Below are 24,290 nucleotides of genomic sequence, written 5' to 3'. Positions count from 1 at the left end.
TATTATTGTTATTCTTATTCTTATTAGGGGAGATTTTGCTCTGGAAAGCCAAACCAGTCCAGCACTGCCTCCAGCCTGCAGGGCTCACAGTGGATTACATTGCTGGGTCATTTTGTAACACTCCAAAGCACAGACGAACCTAAGAATACAGGGACAATGAATTAACACTGGGATTTATTGAGGAATTTATGTAACTTCAAATTCAAAATTATAAAGACTTGTGTAAGAAAGAGTAGGAACCCTCCTCTCTTTAGTTGCTATCGGTTGTGTGATGGGGACACTCACTGCTGCCTAACCAAGGAAAAAATAATTATCTTAAATTAATCCCCATTAAAAATAACCTTCTTGTTTTGCATTTCTGCCTCCCGCTTCGAGGGAGACCTCGCACACCAGAAACGCCCTTTCTCCGAAGCCCCGCCTCCCGGACTGCGCGGCTCTTCCCCTTGCTCGAGCCTCCGGGACCACAAATCCCAGCATGCTGCGCGCGGGGAGACCCGGCACTACATTTCCCGCCTTCCCCTCGGGCGGGCCCCGTGACCCAGGCGCCTGGCCCAGCTGAGAGCCGAGGGAGCGGTGAGTGCTGCTGCTGCTGCCGCCGCCGCCCGACTGCTGGCTGCCTCTTCCCTTCGGCCCCGGGTCCCGCTGCTGCTCCCGCCGCCGCCCCCACCTGGGCAGCCCCGCGGCCCGGACACCCCCCCCGCGCGCGCGCGTCCCGTCAGGCGGGCTCTTCCCGGGCGCCCCTCGCAGAAGGAGGGCTGCCGGGGGCGCCGGCCAAGGCCTGATGCGAGCGGGAGGCAGCCGCGCTCCCGAAGGCCGGCTGCCGGAGACCGAGGGGGCGGCGGGCGGGCGGGGCTCGGGGTTCCCTAATGGGCGCCCGGTTGGCCACTGTGAGAGCGCCCCCCCCCTTGGCCTGATCCAGCGAGGCTGTTCTCGGGTTCAAGGGTGGGGAAGGTGCACGTGCCAAAACTCATCCTTCAAACCGCTTTCTTCCCAATGGCTTTTATCGCGGGGGGGGGGGGCGTGTGTGGAGGACATGGACACATTGCCGGGGTGCAGCCAGAGAGCAATGATAACGAGCGGAGCGGAGCAGCCGTTGACTCGCCCGCCGCCTTCCCGAGGCCTCTTGCTGATCTTTGTCTGTCTTGTGCTCTGGAAGGGAGCTGAGCTTCAGTAGTTTGCCCCTCAGCTGACAGAGGAGAAGCAGGGTGGGTGACGGGGCTCTGGAGGGAACGTGGAAGCTGCCCTGGTGACAAGCTCTCCTGCAGCAGCAGCAGCAGTACTGCTAGGTTTACTACGTTGCTGCCTACTGGCAGCCCCCCACACCTTCTGTGTGTCTTACAGCATGGCTACAGTTGTGAAGTTAAAGTTCACTCAGTGTTATCCCATGTGTTCCTTCAGTTGCTGTGCCTCAAACCAAGTCCTGTATATTGCAGAAGCCCAGAAGAGCCTGGCTGGTTCAGGCCAATGGCCCGTCTGCCCCTGCATCCTCTTCTCAAAGTGGCCAACTGACTGCTTATGGGAAGCCCGCACAACCAGAGTGCAGCAGTATTCTCCCCATACGCAACTGGCATTTAGAGGCATCTTGTCTCCAGCAGGGGTGGCAGAATAACAGCAATTGTGGCTGGTGACCATTGATAGGCTTCTGCTCCTCCCAAAGGGGAAAAACAGAATGAGGGCATCTGTACTGTAATCCAGCATTACAAGTGGTTCACCGGCATTGCCCACTCTGGCCTGTACATCCTCCTGATACCTCCAGGCACCCATTGTAGTGACCTCCACATGTGGGACTCCCAGCTCCAGCCAGTATGGCCAGTGATCAGGGACGATGGGAGGTGTAACTCAACAATACGTGGTGTTACCCCTGCTTTAGAAAACCAGAGCCACTGGAATAGGGGGATCCTGCCACAAACCACAGCCTTGGTTGCTGGTATTCTGATGTGGTATTTGTGTTATTCACATCGCCTTAGAATTTGACTCCATCCACCCCACACCCAGCTGGTGATAACCTGTCTTCATCCTCCTCTCTTCAGCTCCCTTCATGGAATTGGAGCCCATCCCAGCCTGGCCTTAATTACCTTTACAGTTCACACTTGGAGTATTGGTCAGACTTGATAAAGAGGGTGATGGCATCTACATTGGTCTAGAAGGAGGCAAGAGAGAGGCTTTTGAAATCATGAATGGTGTAGCAAGAAAGGTGTTTCTTCTCCCAGGTTCCTCTTCTCTCAGAACACTAGAACTTGAGAGAGGCATATGAGACATGATAGCAAAAAGGAGCTTTCTGCTTCAGAGGCAGGACACCTTTGAATAGCAGGTACTAGTGAGGGACAGTGAGGAGTGCCTGTTGCTTTGCTCTTTTCCTTTCTAAAATTTATTAGAAATGCATAAAATGACTACATACAAATGCAATAAAGCAGAGAATACAGTACAAAGCAATACATAATGTAACAATAGCAGTTCCAAAGCAGCTCAAAAAACCAGCCACAATGTCTTGATTAAAACCTGCGGAAATAAAATAGGTTTTTAACTACCTGCGTATATTATATGAAGCTGGTGCCAGGCAAATGTTATTTTAGGTAAAGGTAAAGGGACCCCTGACCATTAGGTCCAGTCATGACCAACTCTGGTGTTGCGGAGCTCATCTTGCTTTATTGGCCGAGGGAGCCGGCGTACAGCTTCCGGGTCATGTGGCCAGCACGACTAAGCCGCTTCTGGCGAACCAGAGCAGCACACGGAAATGCCGTTTACCTTCCCGCTGGAGTGGTAGCTATTTATCTACTTGAACTTTGACATGCTTTCAAATGGCTAGGTGGGCAGGAGCTGGGACGGAGCAATGGGAGCTCGCCCTGTCACGGGGATTCGAACTGCCGACCTTCTGATCAGCAAGTCCTAGGCTAAGTGGTTTAACCCACAGTGCCACCCGCGTCCCTACCATGTTATTTTACATGGTCTTAAAACATTGGCAGGCCATATAGGTTCTCTACAACAGTTTTGTGAGGCTGGTGGGAGAGCTTTACTTTCTTTTTCCTTTACGTATAAAAAAAACGATACCAGGTTTCAGCAAAGGTATTTTCCTTTATAACCCCATTTGCAACTCTTCTAAGCCCAGTTAGTTGTCCTGAACTAGCTGTATCCCAAATCATTGAACCACATCTCAAGGGGTAGCTGTTGCCTTCCTGGTTGGCTGGTGAGTTTCCCAGAAAAAATTGTCTGTCACCCTTGGGACAGAATTGCACTCTGTGGCCCCTGGGCTAGGAATGTCCTTTGTACTCTTCATATGGAGAGCTGCGCTTTGTTCTGGTCTTCACCTCTATTATAGACTTGGTTGCCTGTGGCAAGAATTGCCTCCAGGCAATAGAACAATGAAATCTTTTAAAGCAGAAAATCTTTCAATTGTGCCTACCCCCTTTCACACTATTGTAAACCACTTATAGGCTATTGTAGTTAAGCAGCATGCAAATTGTTTAAATAAGTAAGTAAAACGTGGGCAGGCAGGTATGTATGAGATATATTTGTAGGCAATTTACAGTTTGAGAGATTATTCACAAGATTGGCCTAACCGGCAAACAGGAGTAAAGTTGCAGAAAGAGGGGGTTAATATTCCAACCTGTTGTAGAGGAAAAAGGTGAAGATGAATTTGTCCCAATGTCGTCATGGAACTTGCTGCTTGTAGGTACCCCGGCTTGAGCCCTGCTGCTATAAGTATCCAGATTATTGGTTGTTGTAATCCTTCTTCTTTTGCACAGGGTTTCCTGTATCCATAGATGTATTGGCATCATGGAAGAGGTGGACAAGATCCTCATACATTCCCTTCGCTTCTCTGGGACGTAAGGCCATCTTTATGCTGCCTGTACTTCTTCATAGTAGTGGGTGGGTGTGGTGAGAAGTCAGGTACTCTGGTGCGTGGTGTCCATAGGCAATCATGGGTTTGGTGGACAAAGACAGAAAAGGGTTTGGAAGCATGCCTTCATGCAGGATTTGACGTAGGGGTGTAGGGTGGCCGGCTGCTGTCTCCTATGGGATTTCACAGGCCTGGAGCCTAAAAAGCTGAAGTCAGTTTCTAGAAATTCAGAATACTTTTCCTGCTGTGAACTCTTAATAAAGCAGAGGCTGTGGTCCAGGGAATGGGGTTTCACAGGAGAGCTAATAGACACAGAAGCTCATGCCAGGGCTTTCTCTTAGGCCAGGCAATAAATTAATTGGGGTTAAAAACTTACGGCTTTTGCTGTGTTCCATTGGCTCTTTGTTATTGCTTGGGGAACCACGCTTTCTTGCCGATGCTTTGGCTCCAGCTGGGTGTTTCATGGCTTCTCAGAGCTTCGTGGGAGCAAGCAAATGGCAGTTGCCTAGTGACCAAGGTTGGATTAATCAGTGGTATTGCAGAAGCTCATAGGTGGCTCTGTGACTCCCTTTGAACAGCAGTAATAATGTCCGTGTGTATTATTATTTATTTAATTTGTTCACCACTCTTCATCCACAGATCCCAGGGTAGTTCACAGCATAACATTACAATAGAAAAACCACAAACTACATATTGGAATTAGAACAAGAACAAACCAATAACCCCCTCAACACATTTAAAAGGGCATTTAAAAGGCCTGGTTGATGAGGAACGTTTTCTCCTGGAGGCTAAAGGTATATAATGAAGGCACAGTCAAACCTCCCTAGGGAGAGCATTCCACAAATGGGGAGCCACTGCAGAGGAGGCCCGTTCTCATGTTGCCACCCTCCAGATGTCTGATGGAGGAGGCACACAAAGAAGGGCCTCAGAAGATGATGTAAGGGACCAGGTAGGTTCATATGTAGAGAGGCAGTCCTTAAGGGATTGCTCACTGGGGCAAGACAGTTTGAGCTTATTGCACCAAATGTTGCCCAACTGCACTGGCTGCCAGGGAGTTTCTGAGCCCAACATCTACATGGAACTGCTGAGTGGGGTCATCTAGGAGGCTTATTCCCCGTGTGCGTGCACATAGGACTGTAGCCTTAGCCACCACTGCTACACCAACTCTTCTCTGAAGAGGCTCTTGGCAGAACAGGTAGTCAGTTGCTTTCTTGCAGTTCAGGGCCCTGGGAAATTATTATTATTATTAATAATATTATTACATTTTGTTGTTTTATCTTGCCCAAAGTGACCAATGAAACAAACAAACACTCCAGTTTAGATACATTCAAACCAAGGAGACTGTATCCCATGTCCCCACAAGCTGCTTATTGGACAGGTGGTACAATGGCAGCAGAGTCTTAGCAGCAGAGGACAAATTGCAAAAAAGTATGGCAGTTGGCAAGCCATTCCCATGTTCTACTGAATGGAGTGGAAGATGTAGGCTCTTCTGTTTCAGTAAAGGAAAATGGTCAGCGCAGGGGACTATAATCCCTGCATCCTTCTCCCCTTCCAGGGATATCCCAGAGGAAGTGCAGAGCATCCAGGAGTTTACCACCGAGTTGATAGTTGAATCTGTGGTGCGATGTCTTCGTGTCATCAATCCTTCTGTGGGGTCAAGTCTCTGCCACGTCCTGCCTCCAGGGATGTCTGCTCGCTTCCGAATTGGCATGAGCCTAGCGCAAGCTTGCCAGGTAACTACAACTAAACCAGGGTGTGGATGCATTGAACAAAGCAGGCTCTTCATCTCTGAAAGTTTGTGCAGTGGTAGATAGTCTCTCATTAAGTGCCATGAGTTCTGGGCTTGAAGGTGTTGTGAGAAATCTGGTGTAGTATAGTATTTTGTTTCCTGGAAAAGCAAGCTTCTAGGTCTCAGGGTGGAAAGCCATGGGCCACTTTTGTTAAAGGATCCAGAAGTGGCTGGTCCGTGACCTCCAGTTGTGTTTTCCTGCCCTATCCAAAAAGAATTCTGGCACTCAAGCAAGAAACCTAGATTGTGTTCACAGCAGACAGTTGTGCAGTTGACAAAAGGTTTTTGTTTTGTTTTTTAGCAACATTAAATTATCTTCTCCTCACATAAATATGGCCCATGCCACTATGGTGCCTCTGTCCACCTCAGAGAAGTTATTGGAGAAATGCTAGCAAGACTGTGTACTTGAATAATAACCCAAATTCTGTGACAAGAAAAGCAGAGGTGTTTTACTAAATTTGCATAATTATTACATTTTCAAGTTGCCTTTTCTAACTATTGTGTTTCATTTATTCTGCCTTTGCTCATCTTTGTGGCCAGGAGCTAAACAAGGCTCAGAAGCTCAATCCCCTCTGGCTTTAGAAATTTCTGATGGCCTTGAACATTCACATTTTTAATAGCCATAAGGGCTAGAAACGCAACAACAACAGCAAAATGCAGAGAATCCAAGGGCAGAACTAAACATGACAAGTAGTAGACACCGTTCTTTTCATATTTCTCATGATCCTGCCATTTCTCTCTGTTGCCAGCTCACTTCTGGTATCTGTGCTGGAAACAGGGAGAAGTAGCTGGAGCAAATGACTACAGAGAGGTGAGGCATGGGAGGGGTTTTCAGCTCTCCTTTTACTAGTAAATAAAAATGCATTTCTGTTATGTGAACAAGTAAGTGAATAATGGCTGGTCTGCATTGTTGCTTAAGGACATGCAGAGTATCCCCCTGTCTCCCTCCTGCTTTCTGTAGAGAAAGTCTGTAATATCCTCACTATGACTTCTCTGAGTGGGGTTTTCCTTTTGAGGGTGGAGCAAGGTGGGATATTATTGGGCACCTCCACCCCCATCCCAGACATGGAAAATGTGGGCCTGTCTTGCGGGGTTGCTGTAGGGGTTAAAACAAAAATTGTGTTTGAATACTTCAAAGCACCACATAAATGCTAAGTTAGGAAGCCACTTGAGCATACTTCAGGCCAATTAGTTTGCTTCACAGTATCAAATGGTGGTGCTTATGCCAAACCTCCTTGTACATAGATAACTAGCATGCCAGAGAGAAGGGTCAACTTGGCTTTCTCCCAGAGGTGTTGTTTCATTTGTATGTGTAAAATAAACTTCCAGACAGACAGTGCTCACCCATCCCTTGCAAACCATGTTACCGTTATGGCTGTTGCTCTGAGGTCATAGGATATGTTGCAAGGGGAGGAGAGGAGGAGAGTAGAGGAAGGGAAAGTCAGCTGGCACTGAGGGAGGAGGAGGGAGAAGCTGAGGGGAGCATAGCTGTCAACTTTCAGATTTGAAAATAAGGGATCAGCAGCCTCACCTGTCCCAGGGACAGCCTATGGGATATCTAACAATCCGGGATAGCAGCGGGAAGCAGCAGGAAACAGCGCTGAAATAAGGGAATTTCCTGCAAAAAAAGGGAAGGTTGATATCTATGGAGGGGGCGGGGAGCAGAGAAGGAAGCAGAGGAAGAGTTGGCAATTTCTGTGCCAAAACCGGGCCAAAACCCCAGCTGAAATGGATCCAGAAAATCAGTTTCTTCCAAAAGCACCTGGATCTGGTCTCGCTTCAGAACCTTGCTCAGGAAAGGGAGACTAGCAACTGGGTGGTAGTTAGTTAGGTTTTCCAAATCCAGGGAAAGTTTCTTAAGGAGTGGTTTTACCACTGCCTCCTTCAAACAGGCAGGGACCTCGCCCACTTGTAAAGAGGCATTGATCACCTCCCTGGCCCAGCCAGCTGTTCCCTCCCTGATGGTTTTTATCAGCCAAGAGGGGCAAGGGTCTAGAGCGCAAGTGGTCACCCTGACTGATCTGAGCACTTATTTCACAAATAGGGCACCATGACACTTTCTCCTTTGCCCATTGCTACCCACCAAAGTTCAGATAGTGGGGAGAGACTTAGCGAGGTCTCAGGCTGACTGCAGAGTTCTGGCAGGCTTTTGTGGAACCTGAGCCCCCCCCCCCCAAGCCATGCAGAGCTTTGTCAGTCAGCTAGCAAGTCGTGAGAGACAACAGACAGGATGGCCACGTGGCCAACAGGTGTTTGAGTTTTGGGTTGTGTGTGTGTCTACTTTTTCTTTTCTTAATAGTTCTCATTGAAAATTGGTTATGTTAACTGCTAGAAATATTTTTAATATCCATGGGACTCAGCGAGCAATTGCCAAGTTGTCTTTCATCATCCATTGTTGAGAAGTAGTTGCATGGCATTACAGTTCACAAATAGCTTGATTTCGCAGGACTGGCCTTCCATGGTCCTATCCTGGACTGTGTTAGCCAGGCGGCCTCTTGAGAGTTCTCATGTGAGCACAAGCACCTTGGACTGTTGCACCAAGGAAGCAGGGCTCCTGGTCCTTTGAGCCAGCTTGGAACACCTTTATTTTAGATGCTCCATCTCTCTTCGAACCAGGCACCAAAGAGCCTCACTCCTCGCCTTTACCCAGCAGGCCACTCCCACTCGGCCCCACTGTGGGACTGACATGTTACTTTCCATAATTTAGGACCTGGGATATCAAGGGGAAGTTGGCTATCAGACCTTCTTGTACAGCAATGAGCCCGAAATCCGACGCCTCCTGCTCTTCCTGGTAGAGAAGCTCCCACGCGATTCCTCGGAGGACGCCAACCAGCCTGTGGGTATGGAGGAAACTGGGCAAACACAGGTCCCGGGCACAGGGAGGCCAAGTGGTGGCAACTTCTCTAACCTGCTGTGTCCTTGCAGGCAAATCAACGACACTTCACAGAGCCATTGCTGCTGCCATCAAAGAGCAACTGGCGGTCCCCTGGGTGCCCCCTGCCTGCCGTACCCCCCGCTTGCAGCTCTTACAGGTGTGCTTCCTCACCCCTCTTATTAGGTTAATGGCCCCACTCCTCGGGTTCATGGCTTCATAAGCAAGATCTGTTGCTGAAATTTTATTTCTAAGACTGTTGACTTCCTTAAAAATGAAAGCCTTTCCAGTCCTCATGTTGTGGAGAAATGCAGAAAACCTTTGCAAAAGGTCATTGTGGATTTTTGGGTTCATATGACTATCTAGGGTCTGGTCTGCACTGTTGGGGCTTTTTTTCCTTGCCGATAGATTTTTTCATAATCTGCAGAAACCCAAATACTGACTTCTAAGGGATGCGGATGGCGCTGTGGTCTAAACCACTGAGCCTAGGGCTTGCTGATCAGAAGGTTGGTGGTTCGAATCCACACAACGGGGAGAGCTCCCATTGTTTGGTCCCTGCTGCTGCCCACCTAGCAGTTCAAAAGCACATCAAGTGCAAGTAGATAAATAGTTACCGCTCTGGCGGGAAGGTAAACGGTGTTTCCGTGCGCTGCTCTGGTTCGCCAGAAGTGGCTTAGTCATGCTGGCCACATGACCCGGAAGCTGTCTGCAGACAAACACCGGCTCCCTTGGCCTATAGAACGAGATGAGCACCGCAACCCAGAGTTGTCTGCAACTGGACCTAACGGTCAGGTGTACCTTTACCTTTAAACAATCCATGCAGAAATATGTAAATCAATCAAATGTCTATGCATCCATTGGTATATCTTAAGATATTGCTGTATTTTTCTTGTTGAGTATGTAAACTCCTTGAGCAAGTAATTCATTTTATAACCCCACTCCTTGCCACCTGTTTTATATTTCTCTTTCCAGAACCTGTAAGCCCAGAATCTATTTCCTCTTACAGTGTTTCTTATCTTTCAGTGGGCTGAATGCTGTTTCAGACTCTCTCCCCTCCCTCCTTATCCTTGCTAGGGTTCTGGCCAGCTGAAGCGATTCCAAGCTCAACCCTTGGTCCTGCCTCGAGAGTCGGACCCCTTTTTTGGGAAGGTGCCCCCAGGTGAGTTTTGCCCTGTAGCTGGGTGGGGGTGGGGGAATAAGTAAAATGGAGGCCATGGAATGGCAGGTTTTTCCCGTTCTCCATTTGTTTATTTCCCTCCCACTCATGTAAGGTTGCAATCATGTACGCAAAGCCAGCATAAATTTGGGGCCCACTTAGTTCCTGCATGGAACCCCTCTTGATATGTCTAGACTTGTACGGCATTGTTTTCTTGCAACAAGTCTCTGCCCTTCCCCTCAGATCCCCTTTGATTTGAAAAGAAGAGGGTTTTCCAGAGTGCTGAGAGTCCCCCCAAGTTAGGGGAGGCCCTTTTTTTAGCCTCTCAGGGGGAGATCCTGGAGTAGCTACCCAAAGGGCTCCTCTTGCATCCTGCCGTTCATGGCTGGGTAGATGGTGCCACCAGCAGTATGTCCTTGGTGGATCTTTGGCAATTGCATTCTGGGAGCATGTGCATACGTGGGATAATAATGATGATGATGATGATTTTATTATTTATACCCCACCCATCTGGCTGGGTTTCTCCAGCCACTTTTGAAAGAAATGCCATGCCAATTTCCAGTATTTGTTCATGCAATCGGCTACCCCACCCATGGTTGTCTGGCCAACTGAAAATCAGAGCCCAAAAAACATTTACTTGTTTTTCTTCTACTTCTTCATCGTATTTATTTTATTTTGCAACACAAACACACATAACACTAAAGAAAAGGAAAAAGGAAATTTAAAAAGGAAATACAAAAACCAGTACGAACCAAATAATGAACATATAACCATATATTTCAGTTCTTCTTTTCTTCTAGTTGACTTCCTTCATCCTCAGCACGGTTCTACTTTCATATTTAGTAAACTGTTTCCTTCTCACTTCATTCCCCCCCCCCTTCTTTCTATTTTAAGCTTTCACACCATAATTAGTTTTGTAAAAGTTAATCAAAACAAGTCCAGGTATTAATCTGTATTTTCCCTTCTTTTTGGAATTTTTGTTTAGACCGACCCCTATTTGCATCTGTCATTCTAGCCAACTTAATGTAATAATAGAGAATAATAGAGAAATTAATAGAGGAAGGAAAAAGCATAGAAGAACTCAAAGAAATTTGCGAAAAATTTGCAAACTATTATAGGAAACTATATCAAGAAGAGATGGAAAAATACTTAGCACAGAACAGACTTGTGGAAAAATTAAGCAATTAAACTTACCAATAACGATGATGGAGGTGCAACAATCAATTTCAAAAGCAAAGACAGGAAAATCTCCAGGTACGGACGGCCTGTTGGCAGCATACTATAAGAAATTAGAATATCCACAGTCAGAACCAATGAAAACAGTCATGAATTAAAAGAAGGAAGAATACCAAAATCATGGGAAGAAGCGTACAAAAAAAATATATAGAAAGGACCCTAAAATTTGGAAAAGTGGCAGGATTTAAATTAAATAAAAATAAAAATAGCAACTTATTTAAGGATAATTATATAAATATCTGGAAAGAAATTAAAAGGGATCTAAAGATTTGGAACAAGCTAAAATTATCGTTCTGTGTAGGAAATCAGTAGTGAAAATGAATGTGCTTCCTAAAATGATGTTTTTATTTCAAATGATACCAATTATTGGAGAAGTAGGATGTTTTTATTGGAGAGGTAGGATGGCAAGAGATTTATCAAGATTTATTTGGCAGTATAAAAAACCAAGAATTAAACAAAAATTATTAATAGATAATAAAAATAGAGGCGGATTGGCACTACTTGATCTAAATCTGTATTATGTTTTGGCCTGTCTAAACTGGTTAAAAGAATGGATGATATTACAAAATGTAGACTTAATGGACTTGGAAGGGTTTGACAGCCGTTATGGGTGGCATGCCTACCTAGGACATGAAAAGGTGAAAGTCCACAGAGGATTTCTTAATCATATTATAAGAAAGTTGATATATAGAGTATGGGGAAAGTATAAAGAGTTCTTAGAACCCAAAACGCCCTGGTGGTTCTCACCCTTAGAGGTGATGGCAGTGAAAAAGAAAAATAAGGAATCGAACTGGGCCACGTATAAAGATTTATTTGAAGAAAAAGATAACAAATTGAAATTGAAAAATTATGAGGAAATAAAGCATTGCCTGACAGGGTGGATTCAGTACCACCAACTAAATACAGTGGTACCTTCAGGTTACAGACTCCGCTAACCCAGAAATAGTGCTTCAGGTTAAGAACTTTGCTTCAGGATGAGAACAGAAATCGTGCCCCGGCGGCACAGCAGCAGCAGGAGGCCCCATTAGCTAAAGTGGTGCTTCAGGTTAAGAACAGTTTCAGGTTAAGAATGGACCTCCGGAATGAATTAAGTACTTAACCCGGGGTACCACTGTAAGGTGTTCAAAGCAGATTTTAAAAAAGGTTTTGCAAGTGAAATTTCAATATTAGATAAAGAATTATTACAAAATAAGACAAAGGCAATTTCTAAAATGTATGGAATCTTATTGGAATGGGAGGTTAAGGATGAATACGTAAAAGAGGTAATGATCAAACGGGCTGCAGATATAGGTAAACCTATTCAATTGTCATCATGGGGAAAATTATGGAAGGAGAGTTGGAGATTCACAGCTTGCGAGGTGATAAAGGAAAACTTGTTAAAGATGTTTTACAGATGGTATTTAACACCAAGCAAAATATACAAAATGTATAAAACAAAATCAAAAAAGTGTTGGAGGTGCAACCAAGTAGAGGGGACGCTGCTACATATGTGGTCATGTGACAAAATTAAAGGCTTCTTATTGGGTATACTAGATTCAGCTGTCACTAGGGAAAACAAGAAAATATTCCGTTACACAACCTTGGCAGCGAGAACCCTAATTGCAAAAAAAATGGAAAAAATGAGTCAGCACCAACAAAAAAAGAATGGCAAGAAAAATTATTTGATTACATTGAGTTGGCTAGAATGACAGATGCAATTAGGGGTCTGTCTAAACCAAAAAACATTTTATCCCTAGAATCCTGAGAGTATGTCCTGCTGAGTCCAGTGGTCCTTAGTCCCAAGTTAGTGCACATAGGATTACAGTGTAAAGAACTGTGAACGCCCTATAAACCTCTGGGGACCCTTGAAAAACCCTTTAAGAAACCAGCAGCACTTACCAGACTGGCATGAATGGTGGCAGTGGTGGCTCTCAGTCTTCAACAACACTGAAGGATTATGTGGAAACAGCAAGGCAGGTAGACCAGTCCCCTTGCTGCTGGTGGTATTTTGCTCTTTTCAGGCTGTTTTTGCCCTTTTTGCAGTTTAAATTGATTTTTAAATTTTTTCCCCAGCACCACATGTATATGTGGTCATGCGTGAGTTGAATGCATGTAGGTGGGGAAACACCTGTAAATTCCTTTCTCTATAAACACGTAATTTTTGGTCCAATTCGCCCTTTCTGAATGAGGAACTTGGAGCAGGCTGCTGAGTGCAGGACTTGCAGGCCTCCTCCTGGGTTAAGAAAGGGGAAGAAAGTTGCTCTCCCAACATTTGGCTCAACTTGATTGACCCCAAAGCAGGGGCGGGGCTAACCAGTGTGTGTCAGTGTAACTGGCCTCATCCTCTTCTCCCTAGAAAGGAAAGAGTTCTTTGTCAAGTTCCTGCCCCCCGTGTCAGCCCAGCTGTCCCGACCTGCATCCTTGATGCCATCCCTGTTGGAGCTTAATATGGCTGAGCTGAGCACAGCCCAGGACTGGGAGAACGAGTGGAAGAGCCAAGGCCTTGGATCACGCATGTCTCCGGAGGTGGGCACAATGGGTGGCACTCGGCCTCTTCATCCTGACTCGGTGGCTGGTGGCAGCAGCATGGCGATGATAGTTTGCATTGGCTGCCCTCTGAGGAAGGGTAGTGCCCTGTGTTGTACAGGGTGTGGGTGAGGCCAGAAAAATGGTGACTTGCCTAAGACCACCTTAGTGATTCATGGAAGAAATACATCTGAACCAGGAACTGCAGGTGTGCAGCTCATTCTCTTTGCTATTACATGGTAGTCGTTGTAGCACTCTAAAGTCACACCAGAAGTGGGCTCCTCTGTCTGAGTTTCCTTTCTTCCATTATGTATGGGTTGTCTTTTGTTCCCTCCCTGACACCCACATCTCTTGAGAGGAGAGGAGAAACTGTGTCTAGAGAATTCAAGCTACCTTCCCTTTAGATGAGGGATGGCCTTCCAGGTGTGTCTGGACAGCAGCTCCCATCATCCCTGATCATTGGCCATGTTGGCTAGGGTTGATGGGAGTTAGAGTCCTGCTCTGGTAGGCAGGGGCAAGCAAATAGGAGAACTACGACACATAAGCACACTCCAATTCAGTCCAGTCCTGCTGCTCTGCACTTTTGGGACTTGGGAGGAGCTATGCTCCCTCTTTACCCTTTAGCTATTGATGGAATATTTTTTCACCTTCCTGCTTACCCTGCTTGCCTCTTGAGCACACCTCAAAGGAGCTGCAATAGCCCGACCCAACACTCATCTCCACTCAGCAGAACATGCCCACAGTAAGGCGCTGAAGAGAGTGGTTTGTGAAATGATCTGAAGGCCACAGGGATGGGTGAAGCCCTGGTTTTCTAGATGGCAAGAAGGAGATGCTACTTCTTGGTTGGCCTACAGCAGGTCTGGAGTTCTCCAGGGAGGTCTGTCTAGGATATGACATACAAAACCAGAGCCACTTTTTAGTAAGACACCAGAGCAAGAGGCTCAGGGAAACTGCTGCAAGTCTGGCAGTCCTCCTCTCACGTCAGGTCCATTGCAAAAGGGGATATTTTGCAACCCAATTTTCCAAAATGAATGCAAAACATTTTAGAAAAAATATATAACGGTGAGCACTTGTAGAAAGTGCAGTGGTAGATCTTGTGTGCCCGCCCTCTACGTTAGATATTTTTTTCCTCTTCCTCCTTTTAGTCCAGGAATTTCTGGTCATTATAGAAGAGAGATTTCTGAGTGCTCTCCCAGCTAGGAGAAATGGATCTTCCCTTAGGTTGAGAGAACTTTAGAGATCCCACCCCTGACTTCAGACAAGAAGGGAAGTAGCAATCTTATCTCTTCCTGCCTCCACCGCACACTCAGATAAGTGTCCTTCCACGAGGTCCTTCACAATGTGTGGAATGCCTTCCTGGATGCCTGAGTTTTCTGAGAGGACCATCCGCATTCCAAAGTCTGGATCTAACTAGAGGTGTTACGGTTTGGCCTTGGTAGAGGGGAATAGAATCCGCTCGCCCTGATCCCAGCTGAGGTGGCTTGTGTTCCCAAGATTATTTGCTTGCCACTCCCCACCCAACCTCCAGTCTGCACTGCCAAACCCCGCCCCTTATTTCCCTTTGCCCTCCCCTCAGGAATACCACCAATGGAAGCGTCAGCGGCTGCAGCGGCGCCTCCTGGACCAGTTCCGGCAGGCATCTCCTCGTGCTGGGCCTGCCCACCAGGGAACAGCCCAGGACCTGATTCAGCTCCTGGGTGCTTTTGGTGCTGGCCGTGAGCATGCTGGGGCTCTGGCCAAGGGCTCTCGCTTCACCCACACTCAGCACTTGGCCTGTAAGCAGGTATGAAGGGGGTTGGGAAGGGCCTAGAATGGGGGGAGGGGCTTAAGGCACAACAACAACAACGTTTTTTTGGATCAAAGTGATTTGAGTTATTCAGCAGCACCAGCTGAAGAATCTCATTTGTTGAGGTAGGTTGGGGAGCAAGCAAGGAGGGGTGGAGCATGCAGGGGAAGAGGTGATGGTCTATGATTATTCTCTGTTTGGTCTCCCAACAGGAGGCAGAATCGCCAGTGCAAGTGGAAACGCTGCCAATGTCCCGGACATCAGAACAGGTAAACCAAAGGGGGGGCGGCTCTAGTGAGAGCCAGTTCTGTTTGCCTAAAGGCAAGAGCCCAGAAGGGGAAGGGGTTGTGGCTAAAAAATATTGGGGCATGCTTTATGCCATCTCATTCTGCTTTTTGAATTAATAAAAACTGCATGTATGTGCACACAGTCAAGGGGGCACATGGGAGGTGATGGTCTCTTAGCTATATTGGGTCTTAAGCTGCTTTGGGGTTTTATATACCTAAGAGATGGCATAAAGCATCCTGTTCTTGAATTGTGCTGCAGAAAGAACAGGAAGTCAGTGCAGATGTTGGGGATCCTCATGTCACATATTGTCAGCAGCTTGCAATTGGTGGCAGGAGCTGTTGAAATAACTTGGTGAACACATCAAAGAATCTTCTTTTAAAAATAATAGGACCCTGATTTCCTGTTAGAATCTTCTCTTCTTGAATTCTTATAATTCTGATACTCTGGGAAGAGCGGCAGCTTTACAAATCCTTTGCAAATAAAATGACTTGAAACATTTGTCTGCCCCCCTTTTCCAGACATTCATCTTTGCAAGAATAACTTCTTTAAGATCTTCACACCACAGCTGATCATTCCTCAGCATTTGTTTACATCTTGTCAGCAGGGGTGCCTTTTTACTTTAATCCAAATTTCCAAATTTGGATTTGGGGGGTGTGGGTGGGATCTGCAACGAAATGCAGCTGTTTACCAAGGAAGACTCATGATGGGTTTTTAGAGCCCAGAGCACTGCTTATTTGACCGCTATACTAAGATCTTCACCTCCACCAGCCACTTGTTTTGGCATTAACAGGCTTCCATGGGGTCATGCACCTCCATTACAAGAGGACAACTTGCCTGTCACCCCCTTTTTCCCATGGTGGGCTCTGTGGTGGGTTGTTGTGGTTTTACATGGAGGAAAAACCATGTGTGTTTTGTCTCAATGCCTTTTGTTGTGCATGTGTGTTTTCTAATTGTGTGTGGGTGTGTTGTGTGAATATCTTTTATTCACACATCTTCACCCAGAACAGAGGCAATTTTTGGAACAGGGAACTGGATATTCCAAAAAGCCTGTCATATACTTTTGATGAAGGGTGGTTAAGGAATTTCAAGTAATAACAAAAAGAAATTATACTTGTAATAAGAGATGGGTTGAGCTGTATTTTTGCATAAACGCAGGGTTTATTAAGACAGGATTCCAGCTCTGATTCCTCAAGCATCACTCCCCGCCCCCACTTCCCTTCTCCTCACCCCCTTTCCCCCCAGGACTTACGGGAACGCCAAGCAACAGAACTGGAAGCTTTGGAAGGTGAACTGGGCCATCTCATGGAGCAGATTGAGGCTCTTGAAGGCCAGATCGCCACACTGGGGTTGACTCTCACACAGGTGAGAAGAATCAGTTGGGGGATGGCAGCACCACTGTCTGACTGAGCCCCACCAGCTAAAGGGCCTCTAGGACCTCCTTCTGGCTCTCAGCAGCACTTGCAGCACCTCTGGCAGAGGAAAAGCTGAAGGACTCCCAAGGCCCTGGTGGGGCACGGTCTCCAGAGTGAGCTGCCTAAAGGTTTGTGGTTGGCAGAGTGGGAGAAATATAGCCCTAGCCCATGGGGCAGATCTCCTGAGGAAGCCCCTCTGAAGCAAGTGGGGGCTGTGCAAGGACCCCACGGTGTTCTTGGGTGCCTGCCCCCTCCCCCATTTGGGCTTCACCTTGGGTCAGTCCTGAGGGGGATCCATTTCTTCTTCAGGTGGAAGGGGAGGTGCGGCAGCGGCAGCTGGGAGTGACAGAGCGGGACCAGGTGCTGCGAGTGAAGGGCTGTGCTGTACAGCTACTTCCCGATGCAGAGAACAACATGGCTAAGCTGCAGGTAATGGGCCAGGCAAGAGGAGGGCAGAAGCCCCTCTTTCCATTGTTGGGAGTGGAGCAGCCAGGAATGAGGAGGCTGCAGAGGGTGGGGGTGCCTGCTGGAGTTTCTGTGGGGACCATTGAGAAAGGTTTTAGAAACCTACAGGTGGTTCAGTGGCAGGATGCTTGGCAAAGGGGAGACAACAGATGGATGTGGACATGGGTGGAGGAGGCTGTAAGTGGAAGCAGGGAAGAGGAACACCCTGAATCCGCCTTTGGAGGGAGCTTTTATTAAGCACCGTTGTCCACCACCCACCTGTGCACCCGTCTTATCAGGTGTCCTCAGTAGGATTGGAGCAGCAGGGGAAGGAGGAAGGGGTTTGGTGCATGTGGGTGCACAGGGTCTCACCTGCTAGCTCCAAGAATGGCATAGAACACCACATAGCAGATGAGAGAGCCCAGGAGGCTTAGAATCTCAGGTTCACTTTTGCTCTCCTGCAGGTGGTGGTGGAGAGCAGTGCACAGCGGGTCATCCAGCTGGCGGCCCAGTGGGAGAAGCACCGGGTGCCTCTGATCCAGGAGTTCCGGGAGCTCAAGGCCCTGCACGACTCCAAGGAGGTGACGCAAGCGAAAGGGTGTGAGGAGTCCTTCACGGGTTGGGAGGGAGCCTGGGCAGCCGTGACACTCGCTTGTCTGTTCCTCTTTGCAGCTGGAATCATCACAGCGCCTGTCAGAGATCAGGGAGCTGCATGAACGGATCCGATCAGCCGCGGATGAAGCGAAGCGCAAGGATGATCTCTACAAACAGCTGGTTAGTGACGTGTCTTAGGGTGGTGGTTTGGGGTGCAGGGCTCCTGGCAAAGCTCGGCATGCACAGGGTGAGTTATGGTCCATTGCTTCTTGTGTGGTGATTATTCCACAGAGAATGAATAATGAGAATCCTTTCCCCACTCCACATTTTACTGTTTCTCTGTAATTGGGATATAGTTGCTAACTTTAAATGGGTGACAGTATCTCAGAAAAATTCTTACAACCACCAGTACTGCTGAGAGGACTCGCCTGTTTCATAAGTCAGTTTGTTAACTTACACTAGTTACAATTCCACCTGGCCTCATTGAACAGGTGAACCTGTGTCCAGGCTACATCACATTATGGAACGCTCCCTCATGAAAAAAACAAAAGAGAATCCTGCCCATTGAAGACTAGCATGCCTGAGGGAACTAGGCTGGCATTCCCCCTTGCATGTTAGCTTTCTTTGTGCAGGGATTTGTTGTGCGAATGGAGGAGCATTTGGTCATGGTGTAGTCCAGACACGTTTCCACCTCAAGTGAGTCCTGGGTCTCTGCACAGTGGGATGGGGCTCAGGGGTAGAAACTCCTTCGTCTCCTCCAGGAGCCCCTCTACCATTTGCACATCCATCTGCTTGTTGTAACCCAGTCCCATTCCTGCTTTCCACTCTGTCTCCAGCTTATGGAGCTAGAATCCCTTCCCAAGGATGTCTCTCGCTCTGCCTATACCCAGCGCATCCTAGAAATTGTCGGCAATATTCGTAAGCAGAAGGAGGAGATCACAAAGGTAAAACAATGGGCACCTGTCAAGTTCTTTCTCAAGCCTTGTCTTGCGTCACTGTACACAGGTGAGAGCCCTGTGTGATGAGCCCATGGCAGAAAGCTGGTGGGGAAGACTGAACATTTCAGGGGTCCTTACATATTAAAAGCAGTGATGACATTATTTGCACATACATCACATTTAATGTCAAGGAAAAAGTTGTCCTAACCTGGTTTGAATGTGCAAATAGTGATGAGCTTTCACGTTTTGCCTCATATGCAGTACTTTTCCATGATGGATCCTCACACTTTTAAGCTCAGAGTCAACAAGCTGAGATAGCTCAGTTGGTAGGGCAGAGCCTTCCAAACTTGTTCATGTTGGTGACACACTTTTTAGACATGCATCATTTCACAACACAGTATCAGTTTTACTAGCAAGCAGGAGGTTAAACTAACCCCTCATAAGATGGTTTGCACAACACACCTCACACTGCAGCTGACACACTAATGTCACAACACACGGTTTGGAAAGCTCTGCAGGAGAACTTGAGACTCTTCATCTCAGGGTCGTGGGTTCAAGCTCCACATTGGGCAAAAGCGTCCTGCATGGCAGAGGGTTGGACTAGATGACCATCAACTCGACCATTTTCTGATTCTATGTGATGCATATAAAATATAGCCATTTTTTTAAAAAATAGCCTCCAAAATAAAGCTTCTGTCTTTGCCACTAGGAGGGAAAATGTTCTATTCTAGTTGTAACTGTGAGCCACAGGAAATGAAAAAACATTTCCTCCTGCCCAGTTCCTACCTCAGAGGTGGGATGAGGCTCTCTAGAGCAGGGGTCAGCAAACTTTTTCAGCGGGGGGCCAGTCCAATGTCCCTCAGAACTTGTGGAGGGCCGGAGTATATTTTGGGGGGCAAAGGATGCAAGAGCACCATGAGCCCCAGTGGCTGCTTACCTGTCTTGCGAGCAGCAGGGACTGGCGGTGGTGGCAGAGGGATGATGAGCGGCATGCGAAGGGCTCCGGAGAGGGGCTGCTTAAAATGGGGGCCGCTCAAATGCCACTGCTGCTGCTGGCACCAACAAAGCCCAGCCCCCTTCCTCCTCTAGGCAGGGCGAGGAGAAGCCAGGAGGAGGGAGGGAGGCGGCGCCGGCACCACCACCATGTGAGGGAGAGGGAAAGCATGTGTGCATGCTGGCGATCCTTGCAGCGATTCCCAGACCATCTGCGGGCCAGATCCAGAAGGCAATTGGGCCTGATCTGGCCCATGGGCCTTGGTTTGCCTACCCATGCTCTAGAGTTACACACTGTTGTAGCCCTTATTAGCACTTATGATTTTGAACCGATTTTGTGTTTATAACTTCCAATGCAAAGCCTAGAGCACTTTCACCATAGAAGTATCAAAGGGCAGAGCGTTTGCTGTTCTGAATCCATAGGTGGATACAGTGGATGTCTCCCCCTACTTCAGATCTGGACTATGTATCACTCTAGACTTTTTCTATCACTTTGGTTCTCACAAACTCCCCTTGGCACTATATAAAAGGGTTGGTACCCTGTGTGGAGGGTGTTCGGGAGACAGTTTTCAACCAAGATGCGGAACATACACTGGGAGGGGAGCAGCCAGGGAAGAGTGTGTAGCTTTCCAAGCAGGGGGTTGTGCCTTTTCAGGGAGCAATTTTTTGGAAGTGTGGTGTGCCTCTGACTGAGCATTCTGTATGGCAACAACTGTGGCACCCTCTGCTTCCTCAGCTCTCTCTGCCCTTGATGGGGAGGCTATAGCACAATGAGAGTCAGTCTGCACAGCAGGATTTACAATCTTGGCACAGTGGTAAAGGTTTTTTTGCACCCACTTCCTGCACATTTAACTATGCTGATGTGCCTAACTGATCAACATATTAGGAAGCTGCTTTATAATCTCTTCTTCCGCCACTTTCTCCTTCAGGAATAATACCTATTGGATGTAGTTGGAAAGTGCATTAAACCAATGGTGATAGATCTAATAGCTTTTATAAATCTTCAGCCTGTTTTTTCTTTGAATTGACTTTTAAACATACATAGGGTCTACTGTTGGTCACCCCTAGGGTTAAGCTACATGACGGCAGATTCATCTGTTGAAATGAAGGACTGCCGCAATTTACCAGGCATGCAAGGGGTGGGGGTGGGGTTTGAACAGCAAAAAGGCCATGCAGGTGAGGGGGGTGAATCCTCCCACCCCCTTGGGTAGTCTCCTCTCAGCTTCTTCCTATCCTGGCACTTTTTTCCGCAGCTAGGCTCCAATTTCAAAAATGGCTGGGAGGGAAAACACTTGAGCAGAGCTATAGGGAAGGAAGCACTGAGCAGAATGGGCCGGGTGTTTGCAGTCCTCACATGGCTGTGCCTTTGGCTGCTAAAACTGGGCTACCCGCTCCTGGTTTGATACATACTTCCAGCAGTTCAAAGTTTCAGGTGCATGGATCTGCAACTTTAACATGCATATAACCCCTCCCTGCAATAAACCTCCACCTACAACAGACAGACCCAAGAAAACCAGGCCCCTGGCACTTCAGATGTGAGAAAGTATGTCTGTTCTGCCTCCATCCATCTGTTAAAATTTTTCATTTCTGTCCAGAACTTTTGAATGAGAGTCCTATATTGGATATACTGTAAGTTTTAATTTTATCTGCTGAGTGTGTGTGTTTTCTTATTAAAGATATTTGTAAAGCATTCTGGGGGGTTTGTATAAGGGGTGGTAATGTAAGTTGGATGGATGGATATACACACTTTTGTACGTACAAAAGGAACTTACAGACATACAAAAATCTACACCCAAACATTCTCTCCCATGCAGATAATAGAGATAAGAAATGCACACTTGCTAAGAACCAGGCTGGGCACATTCCCCCTCTTTCACACTACTATTCTTCATTCTCAGGCTGATTTAAACCCAATTGTAAACTGCCCTGTGCTCCTTTGATGTAGGGCAGTGCACGAAATGAAATGAATTAAAAGTAATTAAAATAAAATAAAAGTGGGTGGGTGGGTTGCCAGGTATGGGGGCTTCACAAGAAACTAAGCAGAGTCCCCCTGAGATTGCTGAATAAATGGAAGCTGCCTTAAAGATTGAAAAAGGATGCCACTACTGCCTTTAATTCATACTAAGACAAGGGACCCTTGCAATCCCATGGGGCCTGCAAACTCTCGTAGCCGACATGCGTGTGTCTGATCATGCGAAGATGGTGCCCCTCAGCAGCATTTCCCTGTGCCAGGGATGATCCTGTCATGCAGGCAACCAGCAGGAGCCCAGCTATGCTGACCACAAGTACTATCCCTCACCCCAGGACAGAACCAGCTGTTAGTTTACAGCCTGTTGTTGTTACCACTGTTGTTATCTGTCTTTGATCCCGAGTTTGAGTTTTCAACCTATTAACAGTCTCCATTTTCTAATGCCTGCTATTTGTGCTTCTCAAGATCTTGTCAGATACCAAGGAGCTCCAGAAGGAGATCAATGGCCTCACTGGGAAGGTAGACCGGACCTTTGCTGTCACTGATGAGCTGGTTTTTAAGGTGAAGGCAAGGGATCAGATTCTGGGGGGTGGGGAGATGGAGAGCAGCGCTTTGACTGACCTTCCAGTTGCTAACTTTTCCATCCTCCCTTCTGCATTCTTTCTTTCTGCAGGATGCCAAACGCGACGAGGCTGTGAGGAAGGCATATAAATATTTGGCAGCACTGCACGAGGTAAGCCTCAGCAGTAATATATTAATTCACATATAGCTATAGAGCTGCAGTTAGAGCTACATCCCTTTCCAGCTGACTCTGGCTCTTCCTCTTCCTTAGAACTGCAGTCAACTGATTCAGACTATTGAGGACACAGGCAGCATCCTGAGGGAGATTCGGGACTTGGAGGAGCAGGTGAGGCCTGCCAGAAAGTGGGTGGAAACACTAAACATGACTCTCTTGCAGTAATCTGAACTTCTGTGCGGAGGAAATTGTTTCAGAAATTAGGATACCAGGAAATATCTTTTAACAACTCCCTCTTTAGAAATAAAAATGCAGCTGCCAAACATGGACCCCTGTCCCCGTTCTAGTTTCCAGTCATGCTTTCTCTCCTGCTTCCTTACCACCACCCCTGGGCCGAAAGCTTGCAGATTCTGCCATCTGTACACATCAAAGTCCTTTTGATTTTTTAAAATCAATTTTTAAACTTGGGGGTTCTGATCTCACTCGCTCAGAAGTTGAGATTTCAGTCTAGAAAGAGGGACATTCCATGCCTGCTCTGTCCATATCCTCCCGCCTGTTATCTGCCGCTTCTGCTCTTTTGGATGAGGCTGCCCCCTTGATTCTCAGCCCTCATTATGGACTCTGTCCGTTGTGATTCTGTAGACCCACCATGCACCTCAGATATTTTTTTTACTTCCAGATTAACAAAAAAAGCATGTCTCTTGTTGTTGAGGTTGCAAGCAGGAAGTGTGGGTGCCTGAACATACTTCCTGTGGACAGGATGTGGGACCTCTGTGTCTTTCTCCCCCTTTCCCATGATGAGTAGGAATAGAATTACGATCCCAGGAGTTGAACCTGAGCCAATCACACCTGCCACTCGCACGATGTTCCTTCCTAGATTAATGCTTATTCACATGATATGCACGAGGTGTGGTAGGTGGGGGTTGTTTTAAGCATTACCAGATTTAGCAGGCAAACTTGGTTCAGCACCCAAGCAGAAATAAGTGGTGTTGGGTTTTTTAAAGATCCCCTTAACACTTGCTTTATTTATTTTAAAATATTTATAGGCTTCCATTCTGAATGCAACTCTTACATGGCTGCTTACATAGCACAACTGGGATACCATCATAAAACAATAGTTCTCCCTGCTGAACACTGCTACCCATTCATAAAATAAAATGTCTCTTTTCCCAGATTGAGAGTGAAACCAGCAAGAAAACCCTGAGCAATTTGGAGAGGATTCTCAGTGACTACCGGGCCATGAAGCAGGAAAACGCAGCACTGCTTAGCCGTAACCGAGAGACGTGAAGCCCCCTTCCCAGTGCACAGCTACAGGGGGCTGGTGGGGTACCTGACCTCTTTTTAAGTCAAGACTGCTGTGCCTCTATCAAGGGACGGGGCACAGGGAGTATGAGCAGGGCTCCTCCTTCCAGGCTCTGTCTGCATTGTAGGTTGCCTAAAACCAAGCCAATGTGCGGCACATTTTGAGATGGAGGGTGGGATTGGTCCCTAGTGCCATTTTTCTGACATAGATTGTATATTGGAGAAGTAGATGTGGGGAGTAATTGTTTCCTCCATTTATTATTTCCAAGCAAACCTCCTATCATCTCTTCTCAAAAACCAATAAAATCTCTCTCTTCTTTTTGCAGCGTATTTGTGCTGGCTGCGTGTGCAGTAACATGGGGGGGGGGTTACAGGGGAGGCTTGCATAGGCTGCCATTTTCCCCCTCTTCTGGATTTGATCTTTTTGCAATA

At 47.1% G+C, this 24,290-nt stretch overlaps 1 protein-coding gene across 3 annotated transcripts; it reads left to right on the top strand.

The window, feature by feature from the left end:
- The first annotated feature begins 460 nt into the window (after positions 1–460).
- CCDC22 (CCC complex scaffolding subunit CCDC22) lies at positions 461–24,188 on the top strand. 3 transcript variants are annotated; one of them, XM_081895229.1, is made up of 18 exons: positions 461–573; positions 3,744–3,824; positions 5,394–5,571; positions 8,335–8,467; positions 8,553–8,659; positions 9,574–9,658; positions 13,227–13,396; positions 14,973–15,179; positions 15,395–15,451; positions 16,713–16,832; positions 17,192–17,311; positions 17,791–17,907; positions 17,999–18,100; positions 18,757–18,864; positions 22,286–22,381; positions 22,494–22,553; positions 22,653–22,727; positions 23,730–24,188. In XM_081895229.1, the coding sequence occupies exons 2-18, from the start codon at positions 3,775–3,777 to the stop codon at positions 23,841–23,843; spliced, it is 1,899 nt and encodes a 632-aa protein (XP_081751355.1). In that variant the 5' UTR covers positions 461–573; positions 3,744–3,774; the 3' UTR covers positions 23,844–24,188. The 3 variants fall into 3 exon arrangements, with proteins under 3 accessions (XP_081751355.1, XP_081751357.1, XP_081751356.1); XM_081895231.1 differs by lacking the exon at positions 461–573 and adding an exon at positions 891–942; XM_081895230.1 differs by lacking the exon at positions 461–573 and adding an exon at positions 2,204–2,311.
- Positions 24,189–24,290: the final 102 nt, after the last annotated feature.

Source organism: Podarcis melisellensis (assembly GCF_964234715.1).
Source record: "Podarcis melisellensis genome assembly, chromosome: 17".
In the NCBI taxonomy this organism is placed as follows: Eukaryota; Metazoa; Chordata; class Lepidosauria; order Squamata; family Lacertidae; genus Podarcis; species Podarcis melisellensis.
Note: the sequence above shows the minus strand (reverse complement) of the source record. Positions and strands in the feature narration are given on the sequence as shown.